The sequence below is a fragment of the Danio rerio genome, chromosome 10, assembly GCF_049306965.1.
Source record: "Danio rerio strain Tuebingen ecotype United States chromosome 10, GRCz12tu, whole genome shotgun sequence".
Taxonomy (NCBI): domain Eukaryota; kingdom Metazoa; phylum Chordata; class Actinopteri; order Cypriniformes; family Danionidae; genus Danio; species Danio rerio.
Genome location: NC_133185.1, coordinates 25,348,181 through 25,369,082, shown reverse-complemented (window position 1 = coordinate 25,369,082; position 20,902 = coordinate 25,348,181). Strand labels below are relative to the sequence as shown.

General features: G+C 37.2%; 1 protein-coding gene across 6 annotated transcripts in view; it reads left to right on the top strand.

Moving 5' to 3' along the window:
- tacc1 (transforming, acidic coiled-coil containing protein 1) overlaps positions 1-20,902 on the top strand; it is a 45,822-nt gene that overhangs the window by 7,835 nt on the left and 17,085 nt on the right. For 2 of the 6 annotated variants that reach the window (XM_073914638.1, XM_021479323.3), the window contains exons 1-2: positions 485-682; positions 18,026-18,129. In XM_073914638.1, coding sequence (XP_073770739.1) covers positions 618-682; positions 18,026-18,129 — 169 coding nt within the window. In that variant the 5' untranslated portion in view covers positions 485-617. Of the gene's footprint in view, positions 1-484; positions 683-13,408; positions 13,874-18,025; positions 18,130-20,902 lie in introns of those variants that run through there. The other 4 variants (XM_688981.11, XM_021479322.3, XM_068223947.2 and 1 more) reach the window with 2 other exon arrangements.

Sequence of the window (20,902 nt, the reverse complement as noted above, 5' to 3'; positions counted from 1 at the left end):
TGCTTTTCAGTTTCCTCACACACACACAAACTCACACACATCTTTTTTTAGCACATCACATCGTTTGTACCTTGATATGGTCTAAAAAAAGACGAGCTAATCAGATTTGACCCACATTTAAAGTTGAACTTTAATTAGTCAGTCTCAGGAGATCACAGCAACATTTTTAGCAGCCCACAAGAAAAAGAATTACTGAACTTAATCCAAGACCACATGTCAGAGCAAGTCCACATACATACAATCACTTCAGATCATCAGCGCAGGTTTATTCACAGCACAATAAGATAAACCTGTCAGGATGGATGCCTGATGATGCTGATCCCTCCCTGCTACATTTCTATGGTATCTCCAAATGCCTGAGTGACAGCTTCTGAGTGTGTGTGTGTGTGTGCGCATTTAGAGGTCATAATACTGTAGGAGTATGTGTGTGTGTGGTAGGAGGAGCGAGCAGTGGAGAAACAAGCAGTGTTTCAGCATTTCTGACACACTTTGCACCGTCACTGCTGTAGCATTAGGCTGTGTGATTCTTTACTGTCCGACAGGACCCAGGATGGGCCACCTGCTCAGACCATCTTAGAAATATACTAGAATATAAAGACTCCAAACAGATCTGCATCATGGGGGGATCCCAAAGCAAGAAGAGCAATGGGACAAACTCCCTAAAACAGAACAGCATTAGCATGTAAGTTTGACTTCTGTTTTGTATTTCAGCTTTGTATGTTAGTTGTCATGTTGTTTTAGTGGATGGTACACTTAGGGGTTTGAATACTTTGCGTAGTCCTGTAAAAGTGTGGTAAAACCTGGTTAATATCACACTTGTTTGCACATGAAACGTCACTTTTACCATGTCATATGAACTTCCCTGTGTGACAGTAAAGGTGTGGCTGTCATTCTGGAGTTTGTCATGAAGAAATAGGAAATCTGTGATCTGAAATAAAGTTTTAGAAATGTTTTTATGAATTGCCTTTATGCAATACAATGCTTAGTTTAAAGCAAACCCGAGCTCTTGTGCAAATATCTCCACGCCTTTTAGGTACACGGACAAGTTTCATGCCTACATAGCATATTTGTACATCTTTTATTTAGAGAGGAGCTGCCATGAGTGTGATTATATTGCATGTCTGCAGTACAGCAGATGTCTGAAGTGATAACAGCGTTTGTTTATATCTTAAAGACCATCCATAAACCTTATGGCTAATTGCATCATCATCTGTAGTGTGGTAAAGTTGTAAAAAAAAAGACACGTCAGTTGTGTGAAGGTTAGATGAGGAGTTTAACTCAGGCGTATGTTTACATGACAAAGGTGTTCTACTAAAACATAAAGAATTCCCTTTGCGTTTCTAAAACAAACTTCACACACAGGTAACAACGATGCCTGTTTGCATGGATCCACATTAATGTTGACTACAGCTTTCAGTAGAATATGCTCAAGAACTTGTTAAAGTTTGTATTTTCTTGTCATCCTCGAGGTTGTGATAATGGATGACCAAATCTAATAAAAAGGGTTTAAATCTTTAAATTACGTTATTATAACTTATTACATGGCTCTCTCGAATACTAATCAGTTCATGTTTATGTCTATAGCACTTTTATAATGTCAGTTGTGTCAAAGCAACCTAGCATAGAAGTTTAAGTAAATTGAATTTGTGTCAGTCCAGTTTTCAGAGTTGAAGTTCAGTTCAGTTCAGTTGAGTGTGGTTTAATTTTCACTGCTGAAAGTCCAAACACTGAAGAGCAAATCCATCAATGAGAGAATCTGATTGGTCAGTCACAAAATTCCAGGGAATGTTATTCCCAGGTAATAACAGATTAAGCTACTAACACAAGCTAAGCCAGGTACTATGAATCATCTTGACTTGGTAAATGTAGTCTATTTATTATATACGTGTATATATTCTTATTGCTAATGCTACTCTTGACTGTTTGCTACCATTTTTTTTATTTATTGTCTTTCAGCGTAGTCCCTTTATTTATCAGGTGTTGCCACAGCAGAATAAACTGCCAATTTATCCATCATATGTTTTACGCAATGGATGCCCTTCTAGGTGCAACCCAGCACTGGGAAACATCCATGCACTCTCGCATTTACACACATACACTACGGCCAATTTAGTTTATTCAATTTACCTATAGCGCTCGTCTTTGGACTGTAGGGGAAACCGAAGAGGCTGGAGGAAACCCACGCAAACATGGGGAGAACATGCAAACTTCACTGACCCAGCCGGGGCTCGAACCAGCAACCTTCTTGCTGTAAGGTGACAGTGCTAACCACTGAGCCACATTTGTGCAATTAAATAATCATAATAATACATAGTTAATAGTACTTCATGTTGTAGCCCGGATTCAAATTATCCACAGCCAGATCAATGTTTAGTTTTTTCCCCCAATTGTTTCAGTTTTGTGGAATAAGTGGGATAACATACATCCAACTAGTTGTTCTTGCAGATTAAAACTAGTATCTTGCATTAAACTTGTATAAGGTCTTGTTTACACTAGACTAGTGCAGTAAAACGACTGAAAATGCTCCTTGTCCAATTTTTATTGCATTTACCGGCCACTGCAGCAAAGAGGATAGAATCACTTGATCATCCTATCTGTAAAGTCATGTTTGCAAATTTTAATAAAGGGTTATTATTGGTCTGGTTAGCTGTCAACATGGCGCACTGGCCAATGCACAGACGGGTAAAGTCTAGAAGGGATACAGCTGCAGTTACTCTCATCAGTATGTCCAGCCTGAACTCATGAGGAAACGTAACTGTAGGGTATATGCACAGCTAGTGTTTCTTCCCAAACTTCCGGTTATTGGTTAATGTGATTTATTTATTTTTTAAAAATTGTATACAGTTTCTTGTACAACATTGATGTTGTAATGTAATTAAAATACAATCAGGTAAATAGACTTTAGCGTTTAGTTAGTTGTTCAAGTGTAAAACGAGATGAAAAGCCGTTTACACGCAAGCACCGTCAGGATCAGCTGACTAGCGCAGAAACTCCGTTGAAAATACTGGGGTAAAATTCATTTTCATATTTTAAAGACATGGCGTGGAAAAAATATAATTTAATGCAGTGCTTCTTATACATTCTGTGACCCACTGTATATCATATCATGCAGTGAAGATCATTGATTTTTAAAGAAAACAGACTTTAAATCTGCCATTTTTGTAACAGCATACAGTTCAAAGGAAGCGTTTGACCCAGGTTACTGAAAAATTAAAAGCCCTACATATTTCTGCATGCACCCCATTCGTGCGAGTTCAGCCGTACAAAAATGTACAAATTTAAAAAGGAGGCGTAGAGGTAGACGTTAATAAAATACAATTGAATGGCTAATTTAATAAATAATATAAATAATTCCCATTATAATTAATATTTCTACATTACTGTGAGGGGTAGGTTTATGGTTGGGGGATAGACAATAATAATAATAATAATAATAATAATAAAAAGTTTTTTCATTGACCCTCTGGCCTTTGTAAAATGTTATTAATTTTGAGTTGTCCAATATTTGTTTTCTTTTTAAAAAAGCCAAAAACTTCACATGGACAGGGACTAAAACACAGTTTTAAAATGAAAATGCAGACTGTTTACAAGCCACTAATACTAAAGGGCTTCTCAAGGTATACATTATCACTTACTTCATAGTGAATAGCAATTACCTTCATTTGTCAGCTCGGCTTGACTTGTGGCGTAATTTGTATAAATGATTTGTATATTCAAATGTATGAATGATTCATATCTTCAGGTTCAGCTTGTATGTGACGTGGACTACTCTTACAGCACGATAAGTGTAGCGTTGGTGAGAAATTCTCCTTGCGTGACCCCAAGTTCATTAAGTTTTGGTTGGAAGTTTTTGCATCTGGATCTTAAAATCAGACACACGACGCCTCTAATTAAGTGCAATTTACATGACATATGAACAGCAGATCATGTTAGAAAGGTTCAAGGTTTTTTACTTGTCAGGTTTTCATGCTTGTTGTACAAACACAGAGCATAAAAATAGCTTCTCCATGCTGGTTTTCCCTTCTTAGAAACACACTCATCAATATTGTCTTTTTCTCAGTCTGCAGGTCATGTTGTCAAGAGGGGAGTATAGTTGGGACTGTAATTGGAGAAAAACAGACTGTTAGAACAGACATTGGTCTCTTTGTAAATGGATTGTTAATAAGGAGTTTGTGTGATAAATGTTTGCTTGTGTTTTGAGGGGGTCGACTAGAGGGGGTTTTGGGTCACAGGGGCAGAACTGAAATATATTCTGCATTTGTGCATATGATTAAGGGTTTGTTTGTGGACAATGGCATTCTTGTTGGATTTGTGTGTTGTGGGTTATTATGCATGGAACTATACAAATTAAGATGTTTATGAGGGTACGGGGTACATGTATTAGTCTACCAATACTGTGTACTATTGTTTTTTGTGAGTTTGGGGATCAGTCAGTTTAGTTTTTGAATGGAAAATCTTTTGCTCCTCAAGACTACAGTAGTACAATTGTGAAATAATATGTTTATTGCTGTTTAATTCTCTTTTCTGTTTTTCCACTATTCTACTATAGTGTACTATAGTCTACTTTAGTATTATCAATATTAGTTATTATTATCACTGTCAGGCTTTTTTTAATCTTATATTTTTATAAATAAAAACCTCATAAAAAATTTTTAAAATAGAAACTTTCAGTCACTCAAATGTAATGCATCCATTATAAATATAAGTATTAATTTATTGAAAAAAAGATAAGAGAGATAAGCTTTAATTTATTTTTTAATATATTGTCACCTTAAAATTATAAGGTTCTATCTGACATTTTTGCCAAAATTGAGTTATTGACATATTCTAATTAAATGATAACTTATTTACATTATGGGATGTTTTTCATAAGTCGTTTACAATTTAAGATTTTTTTATTTAATAAAAAAATGTTACACACATACTGTTTGCTACTTTAAAGCTCAATATCTCAAAATCATTCAGAAGGCAGATAGAACCTTATAATCCAAGGTAATGATGTGTAATAATTTAATAAATATTCTATAATAGTTCTTTTGTAGGCATGTAATATAAAATATATTAATTAATTTACAGTCACGTGCTCAGCTGCTTGTGTGTATAGTCCTGTATCTGGCCAGCAGATGTAGCCAGTGTGCTGTATTGTCCATTGGCTCAAAACATTTTCTGAAGTGATTCATTCTAAACCTGTGATTTCAATATGAGATATTGTTTTGTTCCATCTGCAAAGCACGTCATTTTAGCACCTGAAGTGTTACAGATAGCAACTCTATTTTTATTTATTTATTTATTGAGGTTTTACAAGTTTTTAAAATGAAATGTGAGATCATTATTGGATTCATGCACGTGCCGTAGATTGCTGGTTAGATTATCTGACTTTAGTCAAATTACTCTTATATAAGCTAATATCCTTATACATTTATTATTATGACCCCAGCTACTTTATACTTTACAAGTATGAACTATAGCTATACTTTACGTTTCTAGTTAAACACTAAATATGAATAAAGATTAGAACAAATTATCTCAATAAATAAAACAAATTCTTTTCAGTTTTTTTCAATTTAATTTTTGTCAGTGTTGCCATATGATAAAACAAAATATAAGAATAATTTTTGAGCATAAAATATATAACATAAAAAACTTTTTTAATTGAACTTGTAAATAATCTATATCTATAATTATAATGTACTTTTTATATCTATAGACTGATAAAGCTGTGAGAGACACTTGTCCCATTTCCTAAGAAGCGTTTAACCTTTTGATATAGTCCCATTTGCACTCCTTTTATAAGTAAGTTCAGGTTTTAACCACAAGATGGCTCTGTAAATTAATGAACCATGAGCTGTGCGTGGTTACACCACCTGACAAAAGTCATCACCTATCTGTGTTTTAGGAACAACAAATAATAACTTGACTTCTAGTTGATCATTTGGTATCAGAAGTGGCTTATATAAAAGGCAAAGGACTATAGATTACGCTTATTTTACCAGAATAAAATATGATCATGCCTTGATTTTTAATTAATTATTAAGGTCTGACTTTGCTTAGAAAAAAAGTCTTGCCCCTTAACAGAAATAATGTACAGTATAGAATCATGATGGAATGAAAAAATAATAAATATTGTGTATGACTCCCATGAGCTTGGAGGACTGCATTCATACATCGCTCACTGAAAAAAGTGTTGCATGCAGAACTGTTGCAAATAATTTGTTTGTGTTGAATTTAAACAAACAAATTAAGTTTAGTAATGTTCAACTTAATTTGTTTGTTTAAATTCAGCCCAAATAAATTGTTTACCACCTCTTAACATAAAGAAATTGAGTAAATCCAAGGAATAATCTTTGAATATTTTTTTTCAGTGCTGCAACAACTCAAATAACTTATTAATAAAGTCATCTGGAATGGCAAAGAAAGTGCTCTTGCAGGACTTTTAGAGTTCATCAAGATTCTTTGGACTCATCTTTAATGCCTCCTTCATCTTACCCCAGACATGCTCAATTCAGTTTATATCTGGTGACTGGGCTGGCCAGTCCTGGAGCACCTTGACCTTCTTTTCGTTCTGGAACTTTGATGTGGAGTCTGAAGTATGAGAAGGAGCGCTATCCTGCTGAAGAATTTGCTCTCTTTAGTGGTTTGTAATGTAATGGGGAGCACAAATGTCTTGATATCTCAGGCTGTTGATGTTCCCATCCACTCTGCAGATCACTCGTACGCCCTAATACTGATTGTAACCCCAAACCAAAATTTTTCCTTCACCAAACTTGACTGATTTCTATGAAAATCTTGGGTCCATGCTGGTTCCAATAGGTCTTCTGCAGTATTTGTGATAATTCGGATGCAGTTTAACAGAATCTACCTTCTTCCACCAAATGATCAACTAGAAGTTGTTATATTATTTTTATTTATTTTTTGCTCTTACAACTAGGATCAATGAACAGACTTTTGTCAGGTAGTGTATAATATACTGCTCAAAAAATAAAGGGAACACTTGGAGTTACATTGTGTTGTTTAAGTGTTCCCCTTTTTTTGAGCAGTTTCTGTTTCCTTATTATTGTTCCTTATAAATATCATGAGTTTAAATAGTTCAAATTATTCACATATTATGGTAATGTTCCTCTCATTCATACTTATATCATACCAAATGGATTCTATTTGATTGCAATAACCTAACAATCAAAACAAAAACTACTTGCTAATCTCCTAGCTTTTATTAACCCAAGATTAAACATAAGAAAAAACCCTGTGTGTTTCTGGACTCATGTTGCGATACACCCTTTATTTTGAAGGGAGTGGTTTTTCTCATGTGAGTTGTTTTTGGACAGCTGTTCTCCCTGCCTTGTGACTCCAGTAAAAATAACAATGATTATTGCCCTGCTGCAAATAGACCAGACCTCTAAATGCATTTATATAGATTAAAGAACACTATCGCTAGTCGACTGTTTATTGTCCATCACTTTCCAGTCTTTTCTGGAAACATGAAGTGTGGCTGATTGTGCTATTTTTAGCTCCCGCTTATACACAACGAAGCATAGCCGTATGTGCATGCATTGTACTGCAGACACAAATGGCCTGATTACAGCTATTTCTCACGTCACTGAAGATTTGTTATATAAGATAGCTCTGCCGCCTCGTTTGCGTCCTTTAGCCTCAGTCTAGTTCTGTCTGTTATTATTACACCTCATCACAGATCTAATATTCAGAGGCTGAGTTATAACACAGCGAATCTCCCTAGCAGCAGATGTCATCATTCACACTCACGCAAGATTGGATGCTGGGAGCTTAGAGGAGCTCGTGCTGAACCTGGCTCTGAACACGGGAATATCTTTGCCCTAATGGTTGAAGGGGTGTCATTTTTATGATGTGGTGATCTGGCCTGACGTTAAATTCAAAGGCTGTGGCAGCTGTGTCCAGAAAATAATAGCATAAACAAATATAAATAAGGCAGTCAAATAAGTATTTTAACTAAACACATGTCAGGTGTGGAAAGTGTGGGGAAAAATATTTATTTTTTATATATATATATAATTATTTTTAGGGTTTTTTCATGTTTATTGTATAGGACAATAGAGTTGAGAGAGAAACAGGTTCTGCAAAGGAACTCGATCCAGAAATTGAACTTGGGTCACCGTGACCCCTGACCACCTCAATGCAATAGACAATTTCAATGTGTTCATGTCATTGGTCCATGAAGATTTCCTGCTTGTTATCAAACTATTTCATAACTGTAAAGAGGCAATTCAATCGGCTATTCAAACAGCTATGATAACTTTATTTACAATCAATATGTGGCTCTTTTTGGATTCTTGGAAGCTATAGAAATTAAAAAAAATGTAAAGCAGGAAATACGTTGGGACTATTGTTTTTGTTGACATCTCTCAAAGTGGTCTATATGTACTGTAAGCACACTTAACCACTAGGTTAAGACATGGCAAAAACACGTTAGGGGTGTTTTCATCCACTCTAGGGTGATTTTGGTAGTCTTAAGTTGGCCACATCTTTCTCTGTGTTCCAGCAAATGGACTGATTTTTGGTGACAACTTATTTTGACACCTCTTTTGGGAAAATGCTTTGAAATATTTCAAAAACTCAACTACATTCTGAGCAAATTTACTACCTTTTGTTATGTTGGTGGTGGTTGTTGATCCATTACTTCTATTATAATGACATTTTTTGATTGCAAAGCCACGACAGCATATGATCATGCATTCTTGATTGTTGGTGCTTTTACATGTTGGGAAGATGTAAAATCTGTAATTTGTACAGTTCATCAACAGTTGCAAAATAAAGCTTAGTTTCTGCCTCTATATGGTGTTTAGTGTATATGTGTGTGAGAGAGAGACCTTTGCGCAGTTATCTTGATGTGTCTTTTTTTAATTACTCTTACTCAAACTAACATCTTTATACATTTATGACTATGACCCTAGCTACTTCATACTTTACACGTATAAACTATAGCTATACTTATACTTCTAGTTAAACACTAAAAATGAATTGGTAAGATTAGGACAAATTATCTAAATCAGTGGTTCTCAAACTTTTTTCATCAAGTAACACCTCAGAAAAAAATTGTCCCTCCAAGTACCACCATATGACCAGTATTGAAATGCAGTAGTGTAGTAGGCCTAATTAAGCAGCTACAACTCTGCACAGTTTAAAAACGTGGCAGATTAATTACTATTATTAATATTATTTATTATTTAAACCCTATAAATAGTTTAAACATCAACACTGCTGTGTTTATATGTAAAAAAATAAAAAATAACATGGCAACGTTTAAATGAAAATGCGCTTTTAAAAGTTCTTAAAAAGTGAAAAAAAATCTCCTATACGTAAATGTAAAGTGTTAACCTATAGTATCCTATTCATCAAAGCCTGGAAATGCTGCTTGGACCTCATAAATATAGGCTGTATGTCATCATATTCATTTAAGAACCATTTTTGATACATTTTGAAATATATGTTGCATGTACATATGACATATTGGATTACTCTGCGTACCACTAGAAGGCAGCCCACGTACCACAGTTTGAGACCACTGATCTAAATAAATAAAACATCTGAAAAAAATCTAAATAAGCAGGTCAGCTATCAAAACATAGTAAAAATAGTAAGTGTATGCACACACACATACTATAATCTGCTATTTTATTTTGTAGAACTACATATAGAAGCCAGAATTTTTTTGCACTCACCTATTTAAAGGGTTAACGCTGCCATCTGATGGTCAACTGTTAAAATTAAACATTTTACCTCTTCCCAACAGGGAGAACTACCAACATTCAAGAATGCATGATTATATGCGCTGCGTCCCATTTCGCCTGCTGTCCATCCTAAATAGTGTTTGAAAATAGAATTAGTATGTCCCAAATCATAGTGTGTTGAAAAGAGTATGCCAAAGGCTCCCAGAGGTTTACTATGTCCAGTAAAAATTTTAAGTTGTAGAACGGTCCATACTCTAATAGCTGATATTGCCCACAATACATTCCACGTTGGACGTGAATTTGATTAGAACTACAAACGCAGGTGAAAAGTGTAAATAAACTACAAACATGATGGGGGTGCGAGACTAACCGTCAGATTGAGAGGCTTCAGTAAAGATGTTTGTATAACTGTTAATTAATATCTAGCCAACTGGAAAATATTTAAATTGCGTTTTCTATGTTATATTTTATCTACAACAACAATACTGAACTTATATAAAGACGTATTTGGACATTTGGACATAGTATAAGTATGCGAATTGGGACGCAGCAATGGTGTCATGACTTTGTAATCAAAAAATGTCATTACAATGGAAGTCAATGGGGCAAAAACAGCCATAAACATAATGAAAGGGTAGTAAATTTGAACAGTACACAAGGCTTAAGATTAAAGTAATGTTGCTCAAACCCCAGTTTGCATGACAGAGAAAAAGTACATTTTAAAATGTATTTGCATAAAAATTTATTCCAGATTTTAAACAATATTTCACAATATAATTTTATTGTATTTTTTATCAAGTTAAGTGCAGCCTTGGCAAGTAAAAAAAAAAACATTATACAATATTTCTCAACTTTTGACTGGTAGTGAATCTCAGTAAAGGAATATGTCAAAGGATCATAAAAATCCCATGTGTTTGAGTCTTAGGTTTAAACCTTGCTTACCTTTGGTTTTGGTGAAAGTGGCTTGTGCAAAGCTTGACTGGTCACATGTAAATCTCACTGTACCTTTATTCTGTAAATGAGTGTTGAGTCTCACTCTGGACACACCCAAAACCAACTGATTGGAATTCTTCACATTTTTCATCCCCCTTTGTGTCTCCTTTGTGACAAACAAGTGATTTTTTTCCTTCTTCAAGTCCAAATCATTGCATTCAGTCAGACTGTTGGGTGGGTCCAAACACAGAGCTTCAGAGTCTTCAATCTGTTCGACACTCCAAATGTGGAAACAGTAATTACAAGCACTGAAGCACACTCCCTTAGGACTTTCTCAACCAAATGAGAAACCATCCTCTGAAGCCCTGTTTGATTTGCTTGACATCGTGTTAACGTGAAAAGTTCTGAGACCTGTGCCCCGGTCATTGTTTTGGGGAATGGGGAAAGCTAGGCTTCTTGCCCTTTTTGGGAAGCCTGTTTTCTTTGATGTTGTGTGTTTTCTTTTATTCTGGCTTCTGTGGGGGCTCTTGCCAAATTTTCCACGTGTGTTTGAAATGTGAGCCCTCCTTGTGTCGTCCTTCTCAACTTGCATAATGGAATCTCAGCCTCACATCTTGAGCTTATGGTCTTAAAACCTCACGATCGCGTCATAATGTATATGGGTGGTCGTTTATTTGGGGAAAAAAATCCACAAATGAAAAACAGATCTTTTCATTAAAATGTCATGCCCTCATTTACATATGCAAGTAAAATGGTTGTCAACTTATGTCTAAAATCTCTCCAACAGCTTAAAATAAGATTTGTATTAAGACTTGTTTGGATTTATATAACATAAATGAGAAGTCCTACAGGAATATGTAGCAGAAAACCCTTGAAATATTTACATTATATATAGTTGCCACAGCCATATCACCCTGCAGCCCAAGACCGGTTACTCACTAAAGTTAAGTAGGGCTGAACCTGGTCAGTTTCTGGATGGGAAAGCACATGGGAAAACTAGGTTGCTGTTGGAAGTGGTGTTAGTAAAGCCAGCAGGTCTCAACCTGAAGTCTGTGTCAGTCCTAATGCCCCAGTATAGTGAAGGGGATGCTATACTGTCAGTGAGCACTGTCTTTTGGATAAGATGGACTCTCTGTGGTCATTAAAAAAGTTCCATGGCACTTCTCGTAAAGAGTAGCGGTGTAACCCTGGTGTCCTGGCCAAACTCCCTCCATCAGTGCTTACCCATTATGGCCTCCCAAACATTCCCATCCATCGAATTGGCTCTATTATGGTCTTTCCACGTATAGCTGGTGTGTGGTGAGTGCATTGTCCTGTGGCTGCCATTGCATTATGCAAGTGAATGCTGCACACTGGTGGTAGTGTGGAGAGACACCTTCATGATTATAAAGCACTCTGGGTGTAGGTCATACACAATAAACACGCTATATGAATACACACTACTACTACGTTGTTTTAAAAATACACAATATTTTCTTAAATTCTGGATGATTATTTTAGGTACACAGGCATCTAAAGAGCTTACAGGGGACAATGTATATCCGTATAGGCTTAATCCAAATGCTGCACCATCAATTTTCCCCACAAGGAATCTAAAGACCCCAGAAATTTAATGAAATTTGCACTGAGAAACTGCTGAGGCAAAAAATGCTAAATGAAGTTTGCCACTAAAGGAGAAAAGTCAAGCTTATTCACAGAGAAATCAACAATTCATAATTTTACAGCATTTAGCCTTTCTTGTCTCTGAAGTTAATTAGCGGTTATGCAAGTGGGTCTAGATTCCTTTTGGGGGGAAAATTGATGGTAGTGAAAACTTGCCTTCTCTTATTGTCCTTACATTTAGAATCTACAACCAAAATCTGTACTATGTGATGTTATTTTCATATTTAATGTTTTAAGTTGTTTTGCTGTAAAAATAGAGGTTTTCAGTTCACTATCATTTCTCACGATATTTTGTCAAAGCTTAATTGAGCTACAGCTTCAAGAACTATTCGGGTTGTGAGAGTAGCTCTTGTGATGGCAACCACCATCAACACAGCCTCATCGGGGTTGTATTTTTAGACTGTTGACAGTGGTCAAAGGATGTGGTTGTGGTGCAAAATTGAGATACTTGGTGCCTTATCCATCATCCAAATCCTTGAGTAGGGTATTTTGCTGATTAGGATTATGTAAGTGCACACTGATAGTACTTTATGTTAGTTATGTTAGAAGTCCTTTTAAATGTACTTTGGTATTTTTTCCCCAATTCAATTCCCTGACTTTTGTTTAGATACAGCAGAAGTCTTGCGGTCAATTTTCCCCTTTGGAAAAGGATTTTGGTTTGAGTACAAATTAGTCACAGGAGCGCTGGTTTCCCCAGGCAATCTGCTCAGGCATTCCAAACAGGTAGCAATGTGTGTGTGAAAGGATAAGTGAGAGAACAGGTTTTCCTGGTTGTGAGCCGGAGCTCAAGGCTAGAGATGGTTAATGGAAAAAAGACTGAGGAGGAGCTCAGCTCTGCATTCCACAGTCTCCCTACCGAAACCACGGAGCCCCCCTCTCCCTTCTCTTCAACCTCGGTCTGTGCTCCCTACTTCTGCTTTTCATGAGAGAGGCAGCTCTGCTTGGGAAGGACGCTACCATTCCTACGCCACAGGGGCTGCAGGATCAGCTGGACCAGAGATGCAGGCACTCTCCATTCTCCTCCCCCCATTAGTTTCTTCTCAATAGTCTGATCCTGAAAAGGAGGGGTTGATGGGGGAGTTATCTGGCAGCCAGCTGATCTTTGCTGTGGTATTCTGCGAGGGAAAGGAGGAGACTGAAACTCTTCGCTACTCAGCCGTACTGACATAGAGGAAGCTGCTGTGAGAGACATCAACAGTCGCGTGAGAGGAAGGAAGCTGTGAAGCTTTTGCGACGAAAACATGCAACGCAGCTTCAAGACCACGTGAAGTATTGCCTGAGAAAAACATCTGCAAGAGAGGAGGAGAGAAATAGAGGCAAGGAGAGACTGACTCACTTGTTTGGATTCGCCCACAAAGTGTTCCTGTAGACGCTTGGCGTGTCACCAGCAGGAGGTCGAAGATGTCTTGGCTGTCACCCGTCCAATGGGCCAAATGGACCTGGTCTGCCGTTAGAGGAGGAGGAGAGGAGGAAGGTGAGACTGATTTGGGGATGGACGACGAACCCCTCACGGAAGAGGCGAGAGAGACTATACCACGATATCAAGAGGACGACGAAAGATCTCATGGCTGCAGGCAAGTCTAAAACCTAATGAACTGCACAGCATGAGGATGTGCTTTACAGAGAGGGACGAAGTTGGGGTTTCAGGTTGCTTTTGAGAGAGGAAGTATCTGTTATATTCCATCAGCGATTCTCTTAATTTCTTTTCTTAAATCACGTCCGGGTTCAAGATCAGCAATAGAGGCCAACCTAGGAAAGAGTGCTTTCAGAGCCACCTGTTTGAGTCTGATGATGGTGTTAACTGTTCTGAATGCTGTGCAGACAGCCATGGCTTAGCAGCCAGCCACATGGATCAAAGCAGTCAGAGATCAGAGGCTCTGAATGTCAGTGTCTGTTGGTGCTCAAGTCACGGTTGGGGAAAGTGGCGTATACACATGTTCGTTCATCTGTATTGAGTGTTCTTAGTGTGTTTGTGGGTGTTTTCAGCTGCATTGGGGGATTTCCTTAGGAAGTGTGCTTGGCTCATGGTCTAGCTGTTAGTCTAATGTCTCCCTGGGCTCAGATAAAGATCACAGTTTAACCGTTCTTCTCTCCCAACCCCCCAAATGTGACATGGCTAATTTCCTTGCCCATAGATAACACTATCTTTCCTGGCACTGTTTGTTAAAAAAGGAACCTTATTTGTTCTTCAACTCATTAGTAGTTCAGGGTTAAACTTAGGGTTTAAGTTTTGAAGGAACCAATAATCCTGACCACTCAAAGCATTCTTTTTTTAAACCAAAGCCAACACTGTTTTTATAAACTTAGGTTAATAGAGGTATTCAAACCATATGTCATATCTAGAGACCAACAGCCACTCATAGCATCATAACTCCTTACAAGTATTGTGCAAGCACATAGCTACTCTTCACAACAGCTTAGCATTGTTGCAGTGAGTTTAATCAGGCAAACACCGCTATTCCTTAGAATATCCATAAATGTAGCTTATCTCAATGTTTGTTTATATAATGTTTAATTAATATCTATCACCCTGGCAAAAATAATGTTTTGGTTTGGTTCCTCTGAGATATATTGTTGACATCCTGTCTATGTGCTGTTGTTGAACTGTCTGCTAACATTCCGTTCCTGGAAGAATCCTTTCTTTCCCAACGCCTCGCAGCCTGAGAGACTGCCGCAGATTAATCACTACACAGACCTGAACAATGGCCCAAAAGAGTGGCAGGATCATGAAAGTTGTAGATGTACTTAGAAAAGCACACAGTAAGCCACCCACACATTCTGTAGAGAGCTACTCATTTCTATGGAGCCCAGTGTGAGTCAACACAAGCAGCGTGAGATTTTATGAAAAACAGTGCTTTGGGCTTACCCTTTTAAAATAAGAGGATGTTTGAAGGTAGCAACATGATGAAAGTAATAATTTTGCAAATCTTTTTCTAAACCCTTTGATAGACCTACTGATAATATTTAATTTATGCAGTTTTTTCTTGCAAGTTCCTCTCTTTCTCTTGTGTTTGTTTGCCCAGCAAGTAGTGATTGCTTCCCTAACGGTATTATAGGACTGCAGGTGGCCTAGTGCAACAAGACTGGGCAGTTCTCCCAGATTTGTGGACCAATCTCTCCCTCTCTTTCACACACTAGATTAACAATTCTTCCTATTCAGCTCAGGCTCATGGCCTCTATGCTCTGTTGTGAGTGTGGTGTGAAAAGGATAGTTCACCCAAAATTTGAACTATCATTCTAATGATATGTTTACATAACAACAATGCAGTCTAAAAACCTTGTGCGTTTTGGCCATTCATATATAATCTACATAACAATTGGTGTTTTGGGAGCCTAAAAGACCACACCTTCAAAACCGGTTTCAATGTGTGATCTTCTCAAATTGCGAATTACGTTTACGAATAAAAAGGCCTTAAAACAGTGATCTCATGCATTAAGGATTATATGTTGAATCTATAGACAGGCTTGAGAACTTAAATGGGTGGTCCTTATTTTTAAGGCTTGATTGTGTACATTAGATTCAAAGCAATGTGTGCGTGTGCTTCATTTGTAGAAAATCACGTTATGTTTTCATATATCATACTTTGCTACTCAGCTAACATGAAACCAACTGTCAAATTTCCTAGTTCCTCCAAAATCCTTCCCTTAAGAGGCTCTGATTGGTCAGCTAACACAATGTGATGTGATTTGTGGATTGTAAATGCGTCACGCCTCCACAAGCACACTCTTTTGTTCTGTGTAAATACTGTCAGTCATAGTAGCTGTTAGCTGTATTAGTTTGATCCTGAATCAGACAGAAAATGAAGAGGGCACAGATAAACCTCATGCCTGTTCTCGAAAATAAAGTGTCTTTCATATAGATTCAGGTTATAAGCATGTGTAAGTAATATAAAACGTTCACGTATCTTTTGCGAGTTTATTATTTGAATTGTAGAATGCACAGAAAGCGGCCACATAGAGAGACACTGAAGCACTGCTGAAGATTAGGGCTGTTTACGGGGTTTGACCGAAAAATATGAATTTGTACCTAAATTGTTAACAGCATGTCCCATTGTTATTATCATTGTTTATGTCCTTGCTACAACATACCATTAACGCTAGAAACTGTGCATGTAACAGATCAGTTTTAACAAATAAAAATACTTACTGGTTGTGGCACACAATCCACAGCTTCTTCTATTATGGTTGGAGCTGCTCCTTCTTTGAGGAGTTTGAGATTCTGGAAGCTGCACTTTGTCAAATGCTAGACCTATATCTTTATTGAAATTCTCCGGAACATAATAAAAATTAAATTGTAAGCACGTCTTTGTGTTGTGTCCTTTGGAAGCCCAAATACAAAAACAGAAAAAGCTCTATGGAAATAGCAGCTTTAGGATTTAGGATTTTATCTTTCTCTGCTATGACGTTACAGCGCCTCTGGCCACACCCTTTTATGCTTCCATTCAGCATGCGGTAGGAACTTCCAATAAAAACAACACTCTTCCAGCAGTTTTTAGTTGCATCCAATTTCTCATTTGTCAAGAGGGGCATGCCGGAAATGTTCCCGAATAAAAGTGAAAGTGCCAAACTGCAGTTAAAGTCTACAAATTTGTAATGAAACACCCTAAATTACATGAAACTCCAGAGGAAAAGCGGATAGCGCGGTGACGCAAAGCCTAATCTAATTATGTGCTATAACATCATGTAAAACAGGATCATGAAAGAAACATTCAAAAAGCAACTCATGTAAAAGCCTTAATCTTATTTTTGTCTTAAGTAGATTATGGCAAATAATTCGATTACTGATGTCCATGTAAACGTAGTTAATGTCTCCCTTTGCATTGAACTTTAAGCATTTTACACTCAGAGTTGTTTGTTCAAACAGCTTCATTATACATCAACTAAAGTTTAAATATGATATCGTAGTGGACCACCCCTTTAAGAAATTATTACAAATAATGACAAAGATTAATAAGTAATTACATAGTGACTGGTCTAATGCATAATATTTTGTGGGTCTGTGTGAACAGGGATTGTTTTGAGTTTTTCACAAATGCAAAGGAAAGCATTTTTGTAGGCAACTGTACTGGTCATGTTTTTCCAGTTATTGTGCAATGAATGGCTCTCAAGTCAACATATGTTATATGCTGAAATGTAGGTCATTATTCCCATAAAATCTATCACATGCCTCTACACGTCTTAGAAAATAACAAAATAAATAAATAAATAGAAAATCTGCTTTAGTGACACTTTTATGTGTCCTCTCTGAAACTTGAGAGTGTAATGCATAATGCATTCTTTGTTTTTCCATGGAAGAAATAAAAGCATATGGGTTTGGGAACAACATGAGGATGAGTTCGTAATTCGTCAAAAGTGATTCATTTTCAAGTGACCTACTCCTTTTATGTAAAAAGCTCTTCTTACCACATACAACACAGCAGATAAAGTGAATATTGCAGAAAGTACTGGTGTAGCAGCTGGGATACATTGTTACTATTTAATGAGGACATGATGTGCTTAGTTTACTTTTGTTTTGCCAAAGGCTAAAGCTAATATGCAAAATGTTTTATTAAATATTGATGTCACTTGATGATCTGATGATGAATTTTTTACTTGTTCTGAGATGAGCATCATTTATCTGATTTAAATCAAACTGTGCCAAATAACCATTGCAAAGCTCTATTGTCAACATAGTAAAGTTCTAAGAACTGTGCTGTGACTAACAGGACTCTTTATTTTTCCATTAGTTCGGATTCAGAAGGACAGTTTGAGACGCCTGAAGCTGAGACACCTGTCCATCAGCCATTTAAAGAACTATCAGCACTGGATCAGCCAATCACAGAGAGCTCAGGTAAAGTAAGACCTCCTATAACTGAGAATCACACGGTAGATGTACAAAGCACCTGCCACTACACATGCTTCTGCTGCTCTCACGCAATGTGTTGTTGCCATGGAAACATGCAGAACGTATATCCCTTAGTGGTTTGTGAGCAATTTGTAAATGCTGGATTTTTTTTATGGATCAATCTTAATAGTATTGCTGATAGGATTTCATGTAATTCCTAATATTAATTGATGCTTTACCTTAAAATTCGAGTAGGCGTATTGATATTAATTACATTAAAATGTTAGCACAGATAATTTGCTTAAAAGGAAGCAAATAAATTTAGCCTGATTCATTTATTACTAAGAATAATCAATCATACACATTTCTTCATGCCCCAAAATCTTTCATTATAACAAATCAAATATAAAAAAAAGATAAAATTGTTTAGAAGAATGAGTTGTTTATGCTTTAGCCACTGTGATTTACAGTATAAGGCCTCAACAGGCTGTAAAATAAAAGCTCGATTTTGACAGCAGATTTCAGTTCCATTTCCTTATCTAGAAAAGTTTGTAGAAAAGCTTGTTTTCTTTATATTTTCCTCTCCACCTTCAGACATGTGTCCAATTTCAGGGCAGTGCACCATATAACTAACTGAAAACAGCTGCAAGTCTCCAGACTCTTTTTGAGGCGTTTTTCTGCCCATTAAAATCCCATAAACACACTTAAATCTGACTCGTCTCTACCATATGCATGTACATGAAAACATGTGTATCTTGTTATTTTTTTTCGCATTTTGAAATCTTATTTTAGAGTCTGAGTGAAGCTCTTTGTGGATGAGTTTCTGTGTTTTACGTTACAGAGATTCAGCAGGACGACACAATCTGGCCTCAGCTAGAATCAAAACAGTGCAAACAGTATTAGTTACTTAAGTGGAGGAGGTTTTGAGGTTGGAAAATAGAGTTTTGGGTAAAGAGAGGCCCCTGACCCAGTGTGGGAAAAGCGCACAGCTTGGAATTCAAGAGTTTGGAATTGAACAAAAGCATTCGCTCCACTCACAGCACTTTTATCAATGGACAAGGTCAAAGGCTTGCAGGCACGAACATCATGTGATTTAGATCTTTTCTCTAAATGACACACACAGACACACTGACACACACATTTGAACTCATTGAAATTTTGCTAGCTCACCATTTTTCTAATTTACTAATGCTGTCTTTTAGTTTACATCTAGAAAACTAAAATGCCAAGTTTTTGAGAAAGTTTTGTTGTGATTTGCAGCATACTTCAGGCTAAAAAAGGCAGTTTTTCCAAGCCTACGTGTCGTGGTTTGGATTGCTTGAGCAGACCGACAGTAAAAGTTTGGCTCCTGCTGCGCACAATCCAGTTTCCACCACAGACATCCTCATCCTCTCAGCAGTACAGACACACTCCAGTGCTAGCTGTCTGGAATAAACGTTTTCATGGCTAGCAGCGCTTTAGCCAGAATTTGTGGTTATGTAAACAGAAGGCTTCTTTTGTCCCTTCCCAAGGCACTAAATCCTGCTGCATCTTAGTCAGACATTAGTTTCTTTCAGACGATAGAGAATATGCATTATTTACTGTAGAATTGCCTTTCCTAACCATAATGCTCAGTCATGCACATGGTCATTGTTATTGTTCTTTAAGACTGAATTCATTAATATATGTGACAGCATTATATATTTGCCAGGGATAAGTGTTCTTATTATTTTTACCATTGTTATATAATCAAACCATTCTGACAAGTATCTCATTGGGTTGGAGATGGAAGCATTTGTGTTGTGTTAGTTCATGCAGACTGATGCAATTCCTGCTCACTTTGATGAAATAAACATGGTCAAGGCATAACACTCCCACCACAAAGAGGAAGCTCTAGTCACGGCTACTAGCACTGGTTGCATAACCGTTCACATTGTGCCTGATGATTCGCATGTTCACATGCCAACCATAGCTTTCAGAGACTGAAAGGATCAGGGGTCTTGAGCCCCTGCCTCTGTAATCTGTAATGATGACTGAAGTGTGCATTCTATACAAACATTATTGCCAGAGTGCTTTGCATTTGACCCATGGGGAGCACAGGACAAGATCCCAACTAAGGGGCACCTCTTCAAATGGAAATCAATTTCATGACTGCCACTTGTGGAGGTTTGTCGAAACGTTTTGTTTTCCAAAGTAGACTATCCTATACGCAGATACCAAGGAGCCTTGACCTCTGGACGTGATGACAAGAGCAACCCCAGAGACTTTTAAAAAGTGCTGAACTGAATGTTTTTATGTCCTCGATGAGAAGGGCAGCCTGATATCTCGTTGAACAGCGAAGGACAGTGTAGTGCCAGCTGTGGAGGAAAAGACACAAAGAGGAAAAGAAAGTTAAAACTTGGCGAAAGCAGGAGGAAGATTGGGTGTAGACCAACTATTGGAAGGTCTGTGGATGGGATTTTGTGATAACAATATTGTGCTGAAGGCTACAGTTGTGTTCATTTTGTACATGTAAAGCAAGTTCCCTAAAATGGTAGTTGGTAAAGCTCAAGTTCTTCTTTTTGGATGTACGGTAGATACCAATGTGTGACAGTTTAGACAGTGCTGGCATTAAAGTTGCATTAAAGCAATTTTCATGCAGTGTTACCATAAAACAGTCTTCGCAATTCTGTCCTAGGGACCCTCACTACTGCACAGTTTGTGTATCTTCCATCATCAATCACAACAAATTCAGATCTTCCAGCAGTTTACTAGTGGGAGGATGAGTTGAATTACTGGTTTTAGATAAGATAGACGTGTA